The 18918-nt window shown below is 43.9% G+C and overlaps 1 protein-coding gene across 9 annotated transcripts in view; it reads right to left on the bottom strand.

The window, feature by feature from the left end:
• The window catches only part of LOC137380065 (protein FAM107B-like), a 193008-nt gene that overhangs the window by 37764 nt on the left and 136326 nt on the right, over positions 1–18918 (bottom strand). For all 9 annotated transcript variants that reach the window (XM_068051632.1, XM_068051636.1, XM_068051639.1 and 6 more), the window contains one exon: positions 7822–7996. In XM_068051632.1, the coding sequence (XP_067907733.1) occupies positions 7822–7996 (175 nt within the window). The remainder of the gene's footprint in view (positions 1–7821; positions 7997–18918) is intronic.

The following is an 18918-nucleotide window of genomic DNA, read 5'->3' as shown; positions in this document are numbered from 1 at the left end:
TCTCAGTAGACATGCTCTCACTGTGGGATCTCTTATGCTGAATACAATCCTGTCTTTAATTAGATCATCTTTTAGTTGCACAAATTCACAGGATTCTGCGAGATGTGTTAATCCAGTCACATATTGATCAATGGACTCTTTTACACCTTGGTCCCTAATATTGGACACATACCATTCATAAGTTACATTCACTTGGGGTTCAAAGTGTGCCTTCAAGGCTTCCAAAATTTCTGCTGCCCTTTTTTTGTTCTTTGGAGAGATTTAGGGTGGAATACACTTTGTAACAGTCTCTCCCCAACAGTGATAAAAGTGCAGCTACTCATAGCTGCTCTGGTTTGTTCATTAAATCTGTTGCAATTTCATAATTTTGCCATTGTGAGTGGAAAATCTGCCAGTTCTGCTTCCTGTCACCTTTCATTTTGACTGGTGCTGGGAGAGGAAGATTTGCAGCCATAGTACCTTACCCAGTGCTTTCAGCACTTTTTTGTTCCTTTTCTCTGGCTTCGACCAGCTTTCAGCAGCTCTGAACATCCCTGTGTTCCTCTTTTAGCAGTTGTGCTTCTATACAACTCTCCAACACTCAATCTCGGCTCCACTCTGACACCATGTTACAAGCTCACAGGACAACAGTCTTGCTTGTACTGTGTCTTTATTGAACTGCCTTCCTGATGGATGCTTGCTGTGAGTGCCTCATGGTAGAGGTCACATGACTATGGCAAGCCAGGGGGCACATTAATACAGTATTGCATTTCTCTCCCAAACACAGTCTTTTCTTACCTGACAGAATTCCAATAGTGCTATGGTCTAGACATTGGAGCAGTGGTGAACATGATGAACTCCACTCATAGATCACTTCATCCTAAAAACCCAGTCACCCTGTGGCTTAAAATATCCAACCACAAAGCAAGCGTTATATTAATGGAAATTTAGTGGCCGGGATCAAATCCATATCTCAAGCAGGTTTGCAATTAAACAGAATAAATCTGATCACATAAAAGGTGTCTATATATTGCTATGTATGGATCTTAACTGGAGGACGAGTAAATTCTCTGGAAATTGAGCAAGAACTGATTGTACATATCTCCTTCTTGTTGATGCTGGGATATTTATTTATTATTTTTATTTTTTAGAATTAGAATTAGAACATTACAGCGCAGTACAGGCCCTTCGGCCCTCGATGTTGCGCCGACCTGTGAAACCATCTGACCTACACTATTCCATTTTCATCCATATGTCTATCCAATGACCACTTAAATGCCCTTAAAGTTGGCGAGTCTACTACTGCTGCAGGCAGGGCGTTCCACGCCCCTACTACTCTCTGAGTAAAGAAACTACCTCTGACATCTGTCCTATATCTATCACCCCTCAACTTAAAGCTATGTCCCCTCGTGTTTGCCATCACCATCCGAGGAAAAAGACTCTCACTATCCACCCTATCTAACCCTCTGATTATCTTATATGTCTCTATTAAGTCACCTCTCCTCCTCCTTCTCTCCAACGAAAACAACCTCAAGTCCCTCAGCCTTTCCTAGTAAGACCTTCCCTCCATACCAGGCAACATCCTAGTAAATCTCCTCTGCACCCTTTCCAAAGCTTCCACATCCTTCCTATAATGCGGTGACCAGAACCGCACGCAATACTCCAGGTGCGGTCTCACCAGAGTTTTGTACAGCTGCAGCATGACCTCATGGCTCCGAAACTCGATCCCCCTACTAATAAAAGCTAACACACCATATGCCTTCTTAACAGCCCTATTAACTTGGGTAGCAACCTTCAGGGATTTATGTACCTGGACACCAAGATCTCTCTGTTCATCTACATTACCAAGAATCTTCCCATTAGCCCAGTACTCTGCATTCCTGTTACTCCTTCCAAAGTGAATCACCTCGCACTTTTCCGCATTAAACTCCATTTGCCATCTCTCAGCCCAGCTCTGCAGCCTATCTATGTCCCTCTGAACCCTTCTACATCCTTCGGCACTATCCACAACTCCACCGACCTTAGTGTCATCCGCAAATTTACTAACCCACCCTTCTACACCCTCTTCCAGGTCATTTATAAAAATGACAAACAGCAGTGGCCCCAAAACAGATCCTTGCGGTACACCACTAGTAACTAAACTCCAGGATGAACATTTGCCATCAACCACCACCCTCTGTCTTCTTTCAGCTAGCCAATTTCTGATCCAAAGCTCTAAATCACCTTCAACTCCATACTTCCGTATTTTCTGCAATAGCCTACCGTGGGGAACCTTATCAAACGCCTTACTGAAATCCATATACACCACATCCACTGCTTTACCCTCATCCACCTGTTTGGTCACCTTCTCGAAAAACTCAATAAGGTTTGTGAGGCACGACCTACCCTTCACAAAACCGTGCTGACTATCGATAATGAACTTATTCTTTTCAAGATGATTATAAATCCTGTCTCTTATAACCTTTTCCAACATTTTACCCACAACCGAAGTAAGGCTCACAGGTCTATAATTACCAGGGCTGTCTCTACTCCCCTTCTTGAACAAGGGGACAACATTTGCTATCCTCCAGTCTTCCGGCACTATTCCTGTCGACAATGACGACATAAAGATCAAGGACAAAGGCTCTGCAATCTCCTCCCTAGGTTCCCAGAGAATCCTAGGATAAATCTCATCTGGCCCAGGGGACTTATCTATTTTCACACTTTCCAAAATTGCTAACACCTCCTCCTTGTGAACCTCAATCCCATCTAGCCTAGTAGCCTGAATCTCAGTATTCTCCTCGACAACATTTTCTTTCTCTACTGTAAATACTGACGCAAAATATTCATTTAACACTTCCCCTCCCTCCTCTGATTCCACACACAACTTCCCATTACTATCCTTGATTGGCCCTAATCTAACTCTAGTCATTCTTTTATTCCTGATATACCTATAGAAAGCCTTAGGGTTTTCCCTGATCCTATCCGCCAATGACTTCTCGTGTCCTCTCCTTGCTCTTCTTAGCTCTCCCTTTAGATCCTTCCTGGCTAGCTTGTAACTCTCAAGCGCCCTAACTGAGCCTTCACGTCTCATCCTAACATAAGCCTTCTTCTTCCTCTTGACAAGCGCTTCAACTTCTTTCGTAAACCACGGCTCCCTCGCTCGACAACTTCCTCCCTGCCTGACAGGTACATACTTATCAAGGACACGCAGTAGCTGCTCCTTGAATAAGCTCCACATTTCGATTGTTCCCATCCCCTGCAGTTTCCTTCCCCGTCCTACGCATCCTAAATCTTGCCTAATCGCATCATAATTTCCTTTCCCCCAGCTATAATTCTTGCCCTGCGGTATATACCTGTCCCTGCCCATCGCTAAGGTAAACCTAACCGAATTGTGATCACTATCACCAAAGTGCTCACCTACATCTAAATCTAACACCTGGCCGGGTTCATTACCCAGTACCAAATCCAATGTGGCATCGCCCCTGGTTGGCCTGTCTACATACTGTGTCAGAAAACCCTCCTGCACGCACTGGACAAAAACTGACCCATCTAAAGTACACGAACTATAGTATTTCCAGTCAATATTTGGAAAGTTAAAGTCCCCCATAACAACTACCGTGTTACTCTCTCCCCTGTCGAGAATCATCTTCGCTATCCTTTCCTGTACATCTCTGGAACTATTCGGAGGTCTATAAAAGACTTCCAACAGGGTGACCTCACCTTTCCTGTTTCTAACCTCGGCCCATACTACCTCAGTAGACGAGTCCTCAAACATCCTTTCTGTCGCTGTAATACTCTCCTTGATTAACAATGCCACACCCCCCTCTCTTTTACCATCTTCACTGTTCTTACTGAAACATCTAAATCCCGGAACCTGCAACATCCATTCCTGCCCCTGCTCTACCCATGTCTCCGAAATGGCCACTACATCGAGATCCCAGGTACCAACCCATGCTGCAAGCTCACCCACCCTATTCCGGATGCTCCTGGCGTTGAAGTAGACACACTTTAAACCAGGTTCTTGCTTGCCAGTGCCCTCTTGCGTCCTTGTAACCTTATCCCTGACCTCACTACTCTCAACATCCTGTACACTGGCACTACATTTTAGGTTCCCATTCCCCTGCTGAATTAGTTTAAACCCCCCCGAAGAGCACTAGCAAATCTCCCCCCCAGGATACTGGTACCCCTCTGGTTCAGGTGAAGACCATCCTGTTTGTAGAGGTCCCACCTACCCCATAAAGAGCCCCAATTATCCAGGAAACCAAAACCCTCCCTCCTGCACCATCCCTGCAGCCACGTGTTCAACTCCTCTCTCTCCCTATTCCTCACTTCGCTATCACGTGGCACGGGCAACAACCCAGAGATAACAACTCTGTTTGTTCTCGCTCTAAGCTTCCACCCTAGCTCCCTGAATTTCTGTCTTAAATCCCCATCTCTCTTCCTACCTATGTCGTTGGTGCCTATGTGGACCACGACTTGGGGCTGCTCCCCCTCCCCACTAAGGATCCCAAAAACACGATCCGAGACATCACGAACCCTGGCACCTGGGAGGCAACACACCAACCGTGAGTCTCTCTCGTTCCCACAGAACCTCCTATCTGTTCCCCTAACTATGGAGTCCCCAATGACTAATGCTCTGCTCCTCTTCCCCCTTCCCTTCTGAGCAACAGGGACAGACTCTGTGCCAGATACCTGTACCCCATTGCTTACCTCTGGTAAGCAATTTGAAGGAAAATTCCTCAGTTTCCTTGGCACTTTCTGGCCTTGTCTCTTCCAGCCACACATCAACTCCCACTAAGGGGGAGACCAGCTAATAAGCATGGGTCGGCATGGAGATGTCTTTCTTCCTAATTTTCTACCTTCTCCTAGATATGTGCCTCATTTCTGCAAAATGTCTCCTGAAGTGCCACAACTGAGGTATGTGACTTAGCGTCTTGGTGAAAATTGGAGCCAGCAGGTAGAGTGAGCTGGTGCTTCAGGAGAATGCTGCTACCGGGATACTGAAACATTGGAGCTGAAAGCAGTGTACCAGTCAATCCTGCTTTACCAAAATGCCAGCCTGATCAGACAGGATAGGGCTAGGCTGTGCTGTCACTATGACTAACTATTATCGTCTGCTTGAACATGAAGAATAGCCATGGGCAATACACCAGACAGCTCCCAGCATACATTGACTCATGCATCTGTATTAGTCTACGCGGACGTTCAAGATAGGAAGTGAGAGAAGGCAGGAAAATGAGAATGAAAATCAATCAATTATTGGATCATAAGGGCAGTAGAACATAGTAACATAGGAACAGAAGTTGGCCATTCAAACCCCTAGAGCCTGTTTGCCATTCAAAGACATCATAGGTAGTAACTCCATCCACCTTCCTTGGCTCAATACCCTTTCATGCCCTTGTCTAGCAACATTTTTTACTTTTAAATCCAAAATTGATAAATTCAGCTAGCATTGATTGCTTTTTGTGGCAGAGGGTTCCACATTTCTATCACCGTTTGTATGAAGAAGTGTTTTCTACTTCTCTCCTGAATGCAACAGGACACTTTTAATGAAAGGTCACAGACCTGAAAAGTTTCTTTCTCCATAGATGCTGCCAGGTCTGCTGAGTATTTCCAGCATTTTCTGTTTTTATTTCTCTCCTGAATGGCTTGGCTCTGATTTATGGTTATGTCCCCTAGTCCTACATTCTCCTATCAGTGGAAAAACTTTCTCTCTATCTACCCTATCAATTCCTTTCAAAATGCTAAAACCCTCACACAAATCACACTTTAACTTCTATATTCCAGGGAATACAAGCTTGTTTATGTAATCTGTCATCATAATCTAACCCTAGGTGCCCTGGTAACATTCTGGTGAATCTGCATTGCACTCCTTCCAAGGCCAATACATACTTTCTCAGATGCAGTGCTCAGAACTGTACACTAGATGTGGTCTCACCAGTGCTTTGTATAGCTGTAGCACAACTTCCTCCCCTTTATATTCTAGCCCTCTAGTTATAAAGGCAATATTTCATCACCATTTTTGTTTACATACCTGACCATTTTAAGCGATCTGTGTAAATAGATCAGAAGAAAGTGGAATCTATCACAATCTTTGCAATAATGATGCAATAAATGCAGGCAGTAAAGTGGTCTCTCTAATGCTCCACAAGGGTTAGAGTCCCAATATGCTCTGCCTCCTGCCTGAGCCCTTATCTGCCGGCAACTCTCGCCCAAGTCCCAAATTGCCAATGCTATTCACCTCAATCTGGTTCGATTTCCCATCTCAGTCTTGATCTGTTGGATTCTGATCTTCCTAATCTGGGGAACAAAATTTACTTAGAATATTCAGTTCTATTGAAAATATCCATTTTCTATGTGCAGGAAAAAATCTCTCCTGTTAAGAATACAATAATTTTCAGTTCTAAAAGGATTTTTTAGTTACAAACATTCAACCCCACCCTGCCAGCTGGAGTTAACTTCATTGACAATTTACCAGAGATACCTCAGCACAAATGACCTTTCCCTATTCAAAATGTTCTTATAGTCCTGGGTCTTAGTCACACTGGAAAAGTGTGCATTCTGAATCATTTTATTGTATGTTCTGTGTATATCACCCAATAAATCAGAAAAACAGGAAAGGCAAAAACAAATATTATTAATAGTCCAAATATTTTCCTTGTCATATTACGTACATTAAAATTTATTTTTATTGCATGACTTGCAATTGTTTTAACATTAACGTTATCAGAAAGTATCATAAAATTCTGTTCTTTTTTTTTGAATATCTATGTTTCCGATTCTATAATAAAATGAAAGAAATCAGAGGTCAAAAGTTACAAGAGGCCAACATTTACTAAGCACCCCTATTCACTTTAAATATTTATTTGGCAAGTTGTAAAGCACAGACTCCACATTGGCTGTGATTTTATGCTGGAGATGGGAGTCTCAACATCCAGAAAAAGCGATGCTGAGAGCCCCGCATCGATGCTTCTGTAGAAGGCCTGCCAAATCTAGTGCCAATTAGGCACTTAAATGGACAGCGCTGGGCCTTGCACGGTATCAAGAACCCAGCAATGGAATTGCTGCCCTCTGAGAGCTGCCAGCCAATCAGAGGCTGACAGCTCTGTCATTGACCAGCGCCACCATGGAGGTGGTGGCTGCTGCCAATGGAGCACCTACCCGAGGCCCAGGAGCATCGCTGGACCCAGGCCACAGGTAAGTCAGAGCATGAGGAGTCTCATGAGTTGGGGATCGTGGGGGAAGGTGTGCAGGGGGGTTGGTAGCAAGGACAGGGGGGTGGCTCTAAGCAGCAGTCACTAAGTGTCTTTTAACGAGGGATCCCGCCCCGAGCCAGGAAGCAGTCCGCATGGTTTCTCGTGCCATGCTTCCTGTGTGGCGACAGGACTGCCTGCCGCACGGCTAATTGCAGTGGCAGTGGGATGAGGTCCTTAACTGGACATTAATTGCCCAGTTAAGAGCCTCAAATGGTGGCGGGGCTGGAAGGCTGTTCACAGGCCTTCCTGCCCGGGACTTAAGTTTGGCAGAGGCGGGAAGGTTCCTGCCCCACTGCCACCATCCCACCTGATTTTATGCTCTCCCTGCCTCCAAACCTGCTGTGGGGGAGAACATAAAATTCCCCCAAAATCCTTCGTAAAATTGTCATTGAATGGTTTGCAATGGAACTACACATCTCCCTAAGCAGCTGTCCAACTTGGATTGTTTGTTGGGAATATGGATTCCACACAATAGATTGTCCAACCTCAGACCCACTACATCTGTAAATTTACTAGGTGTTATGTTAGACTCAACATTTCAATGTAGTTTAATAAAATGCAGTGTGGAGTTAAAAGAAGGTAATATGAGTGACAATTTCCTTACCGCTTCTGGTTCATGAGGAGTTCTCTATGCAGTTCTTGGTGACTCCTAGAGGCTTTGACTGGATTAAGAAGCTTCTTGGGCCTGATAAGATCAGGGTTATCATCAAAATAATCAGGCTCTGCCATGAGACTTCTGATCTCCGAGGGATTGCCGTGCCTTTCGGAATACATGGAGGCTGAAGAAAAGGTGATTATATTAATATTGTCAGCAAAAGAACTGTCAATCCAACAAGATTCTAAATGTATATTGCTTAAAAATGGATGGACTACGGTACATCGTTACAATGCAAACAATTGTTTGCAGGAGATAATACCTCATTCAATAACTGTTGGAAGGCACCAATTAACTGGCGCAATTTGCAATGGATGTTCTCATCCAAAAGTTCTGCCTTTTTTTGTTCCCATTTTGATATTGTTCAGTACATTTCCCCATATTTTGAAACAATATGCAAATACCAACAATACATTATCTGATGTATGTACCATCATGTGTGCCAGAGCAAAGCTGAAGGCTAGGGGTGCTTAAGTACATTTTGTGCTTACTGGAAAAGCAATTTTTTAAAAGACATCTTCTGTCATCATAGTGAGCACTGGCAATGGAATGCTGTGATAGCCCATTGAGACATGCTGCAGCAATGATCCACACGCCTTCCAGGCAGGTATCTTAGTTGATGCAGGGACCCACCATTATCATGCTAATTGTCACAAGGCCAGAAAATTGCGTGTGACAAAGGCAACATGTTTCTGGTGGGTGGAAGTCCTGCCACACAGAAGGTGTGGCCCAGGTCTGTCATAGTGGAACATCTGGGTTAGTGGAAGACCCTTTGTATTTTCTGGTGCTGAAGAGTTTATCTGTGCATTCCAAATGCATTCCTTTGTAGTTTCGCCCCATCATGTGCGACATACACAATTATATTAGACAGTATGAGCTCTGATAGACAACTAGGGAGTAATTTAAAACCTGAAGTTAATGGAAATGAAAATCGGGATAAGTGTATAATGGGCAGCTGAATCGATATCGTCCACTTTACTCCATCAGCCAAAGTCAGAATTTTCCTCCTAGAGTGTGACAGACAGGGAGTGTGCATATGCAAAGTTTTTCTATAATCCTAAAGGAAAATCTCCCAAGCTTCCTGCCTGCTTTTGTTGACAGCGTTGAGACTGTGCAGTCCTTAGTCGGATTCGCAGTTAAAATGGTGTGCACATCCCAAGGATGACTTAAGGTCTTGACTTTGCCACTTAAATTAGGCCCCTGCTCCTCTAGGGCAGGCCCCCTTCCTGTGCCTGAAATCAGATCGGGGTGGAAATTCATTGGAAATACAACATGAACCACAAACACCATCTTTACCCTCCGCTTGCACCTTTCCTGTTAAACAGGGTGGCTGAAAATCAGGCCTACAATTTGTACAGAGTAATCTAAAATACATTTCCTGTAAACAATAATTATTTACAATTTCCAAATCTAAACAAAATTACAACTGGCACCATTATCCCTTATGCCTTTCATAATTAGTTCTGCAGCTCATTTCTGGCATTCTCTGAATGGTCTATCGAACTGTCAATTATCCAGATTACTCAGATAAAAGACCTCAAGTTAATGCTTTACGCTGCCAGATTTTTATAGTAACACAAATTACTTTGTGCTTTTCCACTCTACTGCAAAGAGCAGCACTTACAAGCAATAGGTTTTGTGACAAAGGCTGTTTCTCTGAAGTAAAAATGAAAAGGTTGACAATAGTTTGAATGTAAATCTTTATCTGAATAAAGCTTTTAAGTTCATTATCCAGCTGGTTTTCCAATAATCTGGTAAACAAAATTCCTGTTACTACTGGAGAGGAGAGTGTTTTCAAATTGTACAGGAAGAATTGTCTTGTATTCTGGGAAATTCTGCGCTCTGCACATGCTCAGACTGCTACATCTGGGAAATTGTGGGCAAAAAGTTCTTGTGGAGAGAACGATATCAATTGTAATCCCAAAATTGAGAGTGAGGCTGAGTCCTTGAAATAAAACTTTACTAAACTACAGATCAATGGTAAATTCTATCACGTTGTTGTGAAATACATAATTCTTGATCGTTTGATTTTGTTTAAAACCTTACATTCGGACATCAGAAATTTCAATTACTGAGAAAAAAGTGTGGGACAAGTTTGGTCAGCCTTCTGCTCTTCTAATATGAACATATGTGTGAATTTGAATGAATATGTTTGCATACCACCCAGTAAATGGAAGAAAACTTTGTTGAGATTGGAACATTTATATATTACCTGCAGGAAGTTTTGATAAATTCTAAATTGTTTAGCATTAAATGATAAATTAACAAATGCAGCAGAAAAAATTAGACAATCAGAAGTAAGTAGAAAGAAGGCCTATATAGTAAAGTGCGACACAAAGAGCATGATTGGAAAGTAAGTGTAAAACTGACGGCAATTGTACATCACAAAAATCATTTAACTTTAATAAGGCAGATTTTGAGGGAAAGAAGTGAACTCAGGAAAGTGGATTAGGCAGCACAATTACAAGGAAATATGGAGAAAATGTGGAAGAATCCACTATATAGAGAGTACAGACCAGATGCATACCACTCGTAAGGATGTTAAAAAACGAACAGATCTGCAGTAGATAGTTCCTCAGGTTCAGTATCGCAAGCAGTTATTGTATGTGGGCATCGGAAGCACCTCTTTATTCTCCAATATTTAGTTAAATGATTGTGTGACCGTGGCATCATAACAATAGATTTGGGATTTTCTGAGTTCTGTGGTGTTCCCAATGGCAGAACTGGAAGTTGTTGGCACTTCCGCTTGCACCCTTTTTCCCGTTTCGCACGCAATCACACATGTAAATTAAAGTTCTGGCAGCGGGCAAGGGAGACACGTGCGACGCTGCAATGGGAATGGACTTTCATTAGCGGAACCCGCCGTCACTCTGTGAAGTGCCGTGAACACCACGACACAAATCATTCCACTTTGCAGGCCTCAAGGATCAGCAACCTTAGTGTTTCAGAAGCATCTGCTGATATAGCACAATAAAATCGCTTATTTATTTTTTAATGCTTTTTCCTTCTTGATATTCTCCACCCCTGCACCAACACCCCCTCATATTTTTGTTTTGATTGGATCAACAACCAGAACCATGTTATGAGTACCTGGTAAGTGATTAAGGTCCATTCTAATCCTAATGGTTAAAATAGTAAAGGAACTAGTGGTAAGCTAATTAAAATATATATATAAAAAAATAAATAATTGAATAAAATAATTAAGTGTTTAACTAAAACACATTAAGGATGGCAGGACAGGTGATGTGTCATGGCTGCAGCATATGGGAGCCTCTGGATGCCAGTGTGATCCAGGGCAAACACGTCTGCAGTAAGTGTCTGTGGCTCAAAGAGCTTCGGCTCAGAGTAATTGAATTGGATTCCGAGCTGCAGACACTGCAACACATCAGGAAGGGGGAAAGCTACCTGGACGTTTTGTACCAGGAGGTGGTCACACCCCTTAGGATAGGGTCTTCTGATTTGGTCAGGCACAGGAGAGTGTGGCTGCAGCTGAGGCAAGTAAGGGGACCCAGAGGGCAGGAGTGCAGGAGCCTCAGCCTTTGCGATTGTCCAACAGGTTTGAGGTTCTTTCAGCTTGTTTGGATCAGAGTGGGGGCTGCAGGGTGGATGAGCAACCTGACCATGACACCTGGTACAGGAAGCCATTCAAGTGGAGGGAGAGAAAAGGAATGTAGTGGTAGTAGGGGACAGTATAGTTCGGGGGATTGATACTGTTCTCTGCAGCAAAGAGCGAGGGTCCTGATGGCTGTGTTGCCTGCCCGGTGCCAGGGTTCAGGACATCTGCTCAGGGTTGGAGAGGAATGCACAGTGAGAGGGGAAGGATCCAGTCATTGTGGTCCATGTAGGTACCAACGACATAGGCAGGACAAGGAAAGAGGTTTTGCACAGTCAGTATGTGGAACTAGGTGCCAAATTAAGAAGCAGAACCTCAAAGGTAATAATCTCTGGATTATTATCTGAGCCATGTGCAAATTGGCATAGGGCAAATAAGATTAGAGAAATTAATGCATGGCTCAAAGACTGGTGTGGTAGAAGTGGGTTTCGGTTTGTGGAGCACTGGCACCAGTACTAGAGAAAGTGGTGGCTGTACCATTGGGATGGTCAACACTGAGCCGTGCTGGGGCTAGTGTTCTAGCGAGCTGCATAACTAGGGAAGTAGAGAGGGTTTTAAACTGAATAGTGGGGGCAAGGGATCAAATTTGGGAAGATATGGTAAATCAAGGAATAGAAACAAGGCAAGAAAGAAAGGTATTAATATGGGAAATGATGAACAGACTGTGACAGGAAGGGACAGAGCGTATAAATCTAAAAGCAAATCAACAGATAAGGCTAGAGGTTACAAAAATAATAAAAGGACAAAACTAAAGGCTCTGTATCTGAATGCATGTAGCATTCTAAACAAGACAGACGAACTGAGAGCGCAAATAGAAATAAATAAGTATGATCTGATAGCCATTACAGAGACATGGCTGCATGATAACGTAGATTGGGACCTGAATATTGAAGGGTACATGGCATTTAGGAAGGACAGGAAGCTAGAAAAAGGTGGAGGGGTAGCTCTGTTAATTAATGATGACATTAGCGCAATAGAGAGGGATGACCTAAGTTCAAGAGACTAGGATGTAGAAGCAGTTTGGGTAGAGATGAGAAATCATAAAGACAAGAAGCCACTTGTGGGAGTGGTGTACAGGCCACCTAACGTTAACCACACTGTAGGGCAGGGTATAAAGGAAGAAATAATGGCAGCTTGTCAGAAAGGTACAGCGATAATTATGGGGGATTTTAACTACATATAGACTGGAAAAATCAGATGGGCAGAGGTAGCTTCGATGAGGAGTACATAGAATGTTTTCGGGATAATTTCTTGGGTCAATACATTCTGGAGCCAACTAGAGAGCAGGTTATACTAGACCTGGTATTGTGCAACAAAATAGGATTAATTAAGGACCTCATTGTTAAGGTGCCCCTAGGTAGCAGCGATCATAATATGTTTGAATTTTACATTTAGTTTGAGGGAGAGAAGAGCGGGTCCAAGACTAGTATTTTAAACTTAAGTAAGGGCAATTATGAGGGCATGAAAGCAGAGCTAGCTAAAGTGAACTGGCAAATCAGGTTAAGGGATAGCTCAATAGAGATGCAGTGGCAGACATTTAAGGGGATATTTCAGAGTATACAGAATAGATACAATCCAATGAGAAAGAAAAATTCCAAGGGTGGGACCCACCATCCGTGGTTAACTAAAACAGTTAAAGATAGTATCAAACTTAAAGAAAAAGACGATAATTGTGCAAAGATGGGAGGCAGGTCAGAAAATTGGACAGAATATAAAAAACAGCAAAGAATGACTAAAAGATTGATAAGAAAGGTAAAATTAGAGTACGAGAGAAAGCTAGCTAGAAATGTAAAGACAGATAGTAAAGAGTTTCTATAGATATTTTAAAAAGAGTTAACAAAGTGAGCATTGGTCCTATAGAAAGTGAGTTTGGGGAATTAATAATGGATAATAAGGAGATGGCAGATGAATTGAACAGATATTTTGTATCTGTTATCACTATTGAGGATACAAGTAACATCCCAGTATTAACTGTAAGTCAGGAATTGGAAGGGACAGAGGAACTCAAGAAAATTACAATCATCAGGGAGTGGTAGTGAACAAATTGTTGGAGCTGCAGACTGACAGGTCCCCGGGTCCTGATCGACTTCATCCTAGGGTGTTAAAAGAAGTGGCTAGTGAGATAGTTGATGCGTTGGTTTTAATTTTCCAAAATTCCTTAGATTTGGGCACGGTTCCATTAGATTGGAAAATAGAAAAAGCAGGGAGACAAAAAGCAGGAAACTACAGGCCAGTTAGCTTAACATCTGTCTTAGGGAAAATGTTAGAAGCTATTATCAAAGATGTTATAGAAGGGCATTTAGAAAAATTCAAGGTAATCAGGCAGGGTCAACATGGTTTTGTGAAAGGGAAATCATGTTTAACCAATTTATTGGAGTTCTTTGAGGGAGTTACATGTGCTGTGGATGAAGGGGAACCAGCGGATGTATTGTACTTAGATTTCCAGAAGGCATTTGATAAGGTGCCACATGAAAGGTTATTGCAGAAAATAAAAGCTCATGGCGTAGGGGGTAACATATTGGCATGGATAGAAGATTGGCTAGCTAAAAGGAAACAGAGGGTAGGCATAAATGAGTCATTTTCTGGTTGGCAAGATGTAACGAGTGGTGTGCCACAGGGATCTGTGCTGGGTTCTCACCTTTTTACAATTTATATAAATGACTTAGATGAAGGGACCGAAGGTATGGTTGCTAAATTTGCTGATGACACAAAGATATGTAGGAAAGTAACTTGTGAAGAGGCCATAAGGAGGCTACAAAGGGATATAGATAGGTTAAGTGAGGGGGCAAAGACCTGGCAAATGGAGTATAATGTGGAAAAGTGTGAAATTGTCCACTTTGGCAGGAAGAATAAAAAAGAAGCATATGATCTAAACGGTGAGAGATTGCAGAGCTCTGAGATGCAAAGGGATCTGGGTGTCCTAGTGCATGAATCGCAAAAGGTTAGTATGCAGGTACAACACATAGTTAGGAAAGCTAATAGAATGTTACCGTTTATCATGAGGGGAATTGAATACAAAAGTAGGGAGGTTATGCTTCAGTTATACAGGGCATTGGTGAGAGCACATCTAGAGTACTGTGTACTGTACTGGTCTCCTTATTTAAGGAAGGATGTAAATGTGTTGGAGGCAGTACAGAGAAGGTTTACTAGACTAATACCTGGAATGGGTAGGCTGTCTTACGAGGAAAGATTGGACAGACTAGGCTTGTATCTGCTGGAATTTAGAAGAGCAAGAGGTGACTTTATTAAAACATATAAGATCCTGCGGGGTCTTGACAGGGTGGATGTGGTAAGGATCTTTCCCCTTATGGGAGAATCTAGAACTAGAGGTCACTGTTTTAAAAAAAGGGTTGCCCATTTAAGACAGAGATGAGGAGAAATGTTTTCTCTCTGAGGGTCTTGAGTCTTTGGAATTCTCTTCTTCAAAAGATGGTGGAAGCAGAGTCTTTGAATATTTTTAAGGCAGAGGTAGATTCTTAATAAGCAAGGGGGTGGATGGTTATCGGGGGTAGGTGGAAATGTGGAGTAATCAATTCAGCCATGAACTTACTGAATGGCGGAGCAGGCTCGAGGGGCTGAGTGGCCTACTCCTGCTCCTAATTCATATGTTCGTATATCAGGCAGCAGGCGGCGTCCTGTAACATGGTTCAGTGATGCCTCCCTGCAGGTTCTCCTCCAGGCCTTCAGGGAAAGGCGGGAGGTCCTCTTCCCTGCAGATGGCATCGGAAGATCCTCCTGCTTCACCAATGTGGCCTGGATGGAGGTGGCAGAGGAGGTATCGAAGCGTGGGGTTACACGTGAACCTGGGTTCAGTGTCAGAAATGTATCAATGACTTGCTCAGATCAGCGAGGCTAAGTGCTGTTGCTGAAGCTGTTCTAATGTTTTTCTCCCTGGCTCCATGTGTTTAAGGCAGATGGAAGACGAGGCATGCAGTGGAATACATGAGCAGCCTTGGGGCCATACACCAAATGATTGTGCAGAATTTGACGCTGGCTTTTTTTATGTACTTGGATGTGTAGTGCGAAAGCCATTCCAGAATGAGTGATGTCGGTGCTTGTATACAATGGTTGTGATGTATTTTTTGATATTTCTTTAAATCTGCACTGTCACCTGCAGGATAAACGCTCCCATAACCAGTGGGAGCAGGCATAGACTGATGTAGGTGTTCCAGACATCAGAGTCCTGATACCAGCTGAGGAGGAGGTTGCAGAAATTGCAAGAGGGGAGGATGTACAGCCATCGCAGATGGCGAGGCAGGATCCTCAAGGCGTAAGAATGAAATGTCATCTTTAGTCTTGCGGCCATATGAGCAAACCAGAGGAAAGTGTGTGAAAATGTGGACCTCATGTTCTGCTGATGATTAATGTGCCTTTGTGTTTCCACCGCAGGTGCCCGCACTTGAGCAATGGAATGCAGCAAGGCCCAAACTCCGCCTCCGCCAGTGACCCAGAGGATGCACCGTCACCTGCCTCTTCTTCCACCTCTGCCAGCACAGAAACATCCACATTGTACATGGGGGGTTTAAGATTAGAAGTAGGGTCACAATCTGGTGTACATGACACAGACACATCCCAGCAGCTGGGGTGCATGTGCCAGCCGGGTCCCCTGATAATCGGAGGTCTGCTGGGGACCAGGCCCCTGCTAAGCCCCACGCTCATGATGATCCTCTGTTGGTTGGTACAAGAAATCTGCTGAACATGCAGCAAACCCATGTGGAAAAGATGTCGGAGATGCCTGAGGTCATGTGTGGTTTTGCGCGTGCCATGGAGGAGTCCATGCAAGCCATGACGTCTGCCATGTCCCAGGCATATGAGCATATGGCTTCCTCAGTAGAGAGTCTGGCAAACTCCGTGACGAGTCTGATTGAGCACTTGGCCCATATGCGCTCTGACCTGCACTCCTTTGCTGTAGCCACAGGCTCAATGCAGCAGAGTCTAAATGAGAGGGGGACGAGGTACCTGGACTTCCTTCTGGGTGCCCCTTCCCCCCAGGGAGACAGGCAGGTGCCAGCGTGCACCCAGATGGAGGAGGAGCATGTGCCAGCTTCCCAGGACCTAACTCTCAGGATACCTCCAGGGTAAATGGCGTCTTGTCCTCCCCAACCCCGACATTGACCCCCTTACCTACATCCAGAGCAACGGGGTAGTGCACTGAGCAGACTGCTTCCACCTCAGCTGTTAATGTCAGTGTTGCACCTAGACGTAGTTGTGGAAAATGAAAAATTAAGCAGTTATGAGCACGAAGGTGGCATGGGTGATGTAAATACTGTAAATGGATGTATAATTTTTCAAAATACATTTATTCATTTTCATCTTTGTACACTCACTTACATCATACGAAGTGTTCCAGCTGAAAAGGAAAATGATTCTTGGAGCCCTATGGCTGGCATGCATTTATACTTGCAAAGCTTGTCTGAAAATGTCCTGTCTGCTTTTATCCTTGACATTTGAGACTTCAGTCTTCAATGACGGCTGTTTGTCACTTGAAGAATTTGCACTTTATTCCTTAGCAGCGTGTCTTCCAATGTAAGTTATGTGGCCGTTCCCTTACATTCCTTGCATAGGAGCTGTTGTGGCTCCATCGTAACCCAGATCCGATTTCATGTGCCGGACACACCAAAGTGCTGCAACATTGCAGCATCCTTGGTTCAAGGGGTACTGCCTGGATGGAGGACACTATTTCCATTGAGAGGCAGGTTGTTTTCAATGAACGTGATAGCAGACAGAGCGTTAATCACATCTCCACTGCACGTTCAAGTGTTGATGTTAAAAGAGGCCTGCTTTTAGAATGCAGCACTGGATCAGGTCATGGTGGTATGTGAACATATCTTTGAGGTTTACTCTTTTTCCTTCCAGCTTTAATTTATCAAATACCTCAATCTTGGCTGAAACGTGCAAAAATTAGGTTCTCTCTGATGTCCCTTGCATGTCTTTCCATGGCCCTTACGTCCATCTTGATCTTATTTGCATTGTTGTTCTCCTCCTCACACTTCTCACAGTCATCCTCATTTAAGGAGAACTGCTGTTCCTCAGCAGACAAAATGTGTCTGTGTCAATTTGCCAGGTTGTGCAAGGTACAGCAGACTATGATTATTTGTGAGACTCTGCGATGCGTACTGAAGAGCCCCTCCAGACCGGTGAAGGCAGCAGAAGCACATTTTCAGCATGCCAGAGGTGTGTTCAATGATGGCTCTGTTGGATGCACGAGCGGCATTGTATCACTCTTCAGCTGCGCTTTGGGGATGCCGCACTGGTGTAATTAACCATGTCCAAAGTGGATAATCGTCGTCACCCAGGATCCATCTGTCCACTTGGACTGGAGCTTCAAACATTACTGGCAGCTATGACATCTGCAAAATGTATGAGTTGTGCCAGCTCCCCAGGAACGAGCGCAGACCTGCATGATTCTTCTCCTGTGGTCGCAGAGCCGTTGTACACTCAAAGAGTGAAAGCTTTTGTGATTGACAAATGCAGCACACTGGTCCCAGGAGCTCCAATGACCACATTAGTGCAGTCGATCACCTCTTGCACTCTAGGGAAACTAGCGATGGTGCCAAAGACCCCTGACCTTGCTGCCTGGTTGTCCTTGTCAACAGGGAAAAAGATTAAATTATTTGCACAACGGAATAGGCCATTGGTCACCTCTTTGATGCACCTATGGGTCACAGCCTGTGAGATGCCACATATGTCGCCTGCTGATCCCTGGAAGGCACCACTAGCAAAGAAATTGAGTGTAGCAGTAACCTTGAGGGCAACTGACATGTGATTCCTACCAAACGCACACGCTTGCAGGCCATGCTGAAGGATCCTACAAATTTCTGTGACCATTTCATGTGACTACCACAGGCAGCTGTGGCATTGCCTCTCTGACATCTGAAGGTAATTTGTCCTTGTACTGAAGATGCGACGACATGCCAGTGCTCGTCTTCAATAATGCCTTTCCTGAATGGCATCATTCTGAGCAGCCGCACCCTCTTGTTCTGCCTGCTGCTGTCATTGAGGCATCATCTGATAAATGCCAAGAACCCTCCTCAGTCACTCCCTCTGCTATTCTTCCCATGGTAGGAGACAAATTGGGTGTATGAGACCCATGGCTTTGCAATTCTGCAATTGTAGAAATGAGAAGAGCGTTGTAAATCAACCTTCTTTTGCCAGTCAGCTAAGCCATGGCAGTAATCAGCAGATAGCTTTTATGTGCCTAATATTGCACCCCAGCAGGAAATCCCACCCACCATCATTATTCTCCTCCCAATCAATGTGCAAACCTTGTTTGAACATGTAGTTTGTGCTATTTTTCGAAAAAAGTGGTGCATGTGAGATTCCAGGCAAGTTTTCCCACCTTCCAATCTCCTCCTGCCACCTTCCAGCCTGCCCCCATCACCCTTGACCCACCTAATGTAACCTTACACCTTCCCTCTGTTACCATTGAACCT

The sequence above is a fragment of the Heterodontus francisci genome, chromosome 19 (genome assembly GCF_036365525.1).
Source record: "Heterodontus francisci isolate sHetFra1 chromosome 19, sHetFra1.hap1, whole genome shotgun sequence".
NCBI lineage: Eukaryota > Metazoa > Chordata > Chondrichthyes > Heterodontiformes > Heterodontidae > Heterodontus > Heterodontus francisci.
This window is presented reverse-complemented; position numbering and strand designations above follow the sequence as displayed.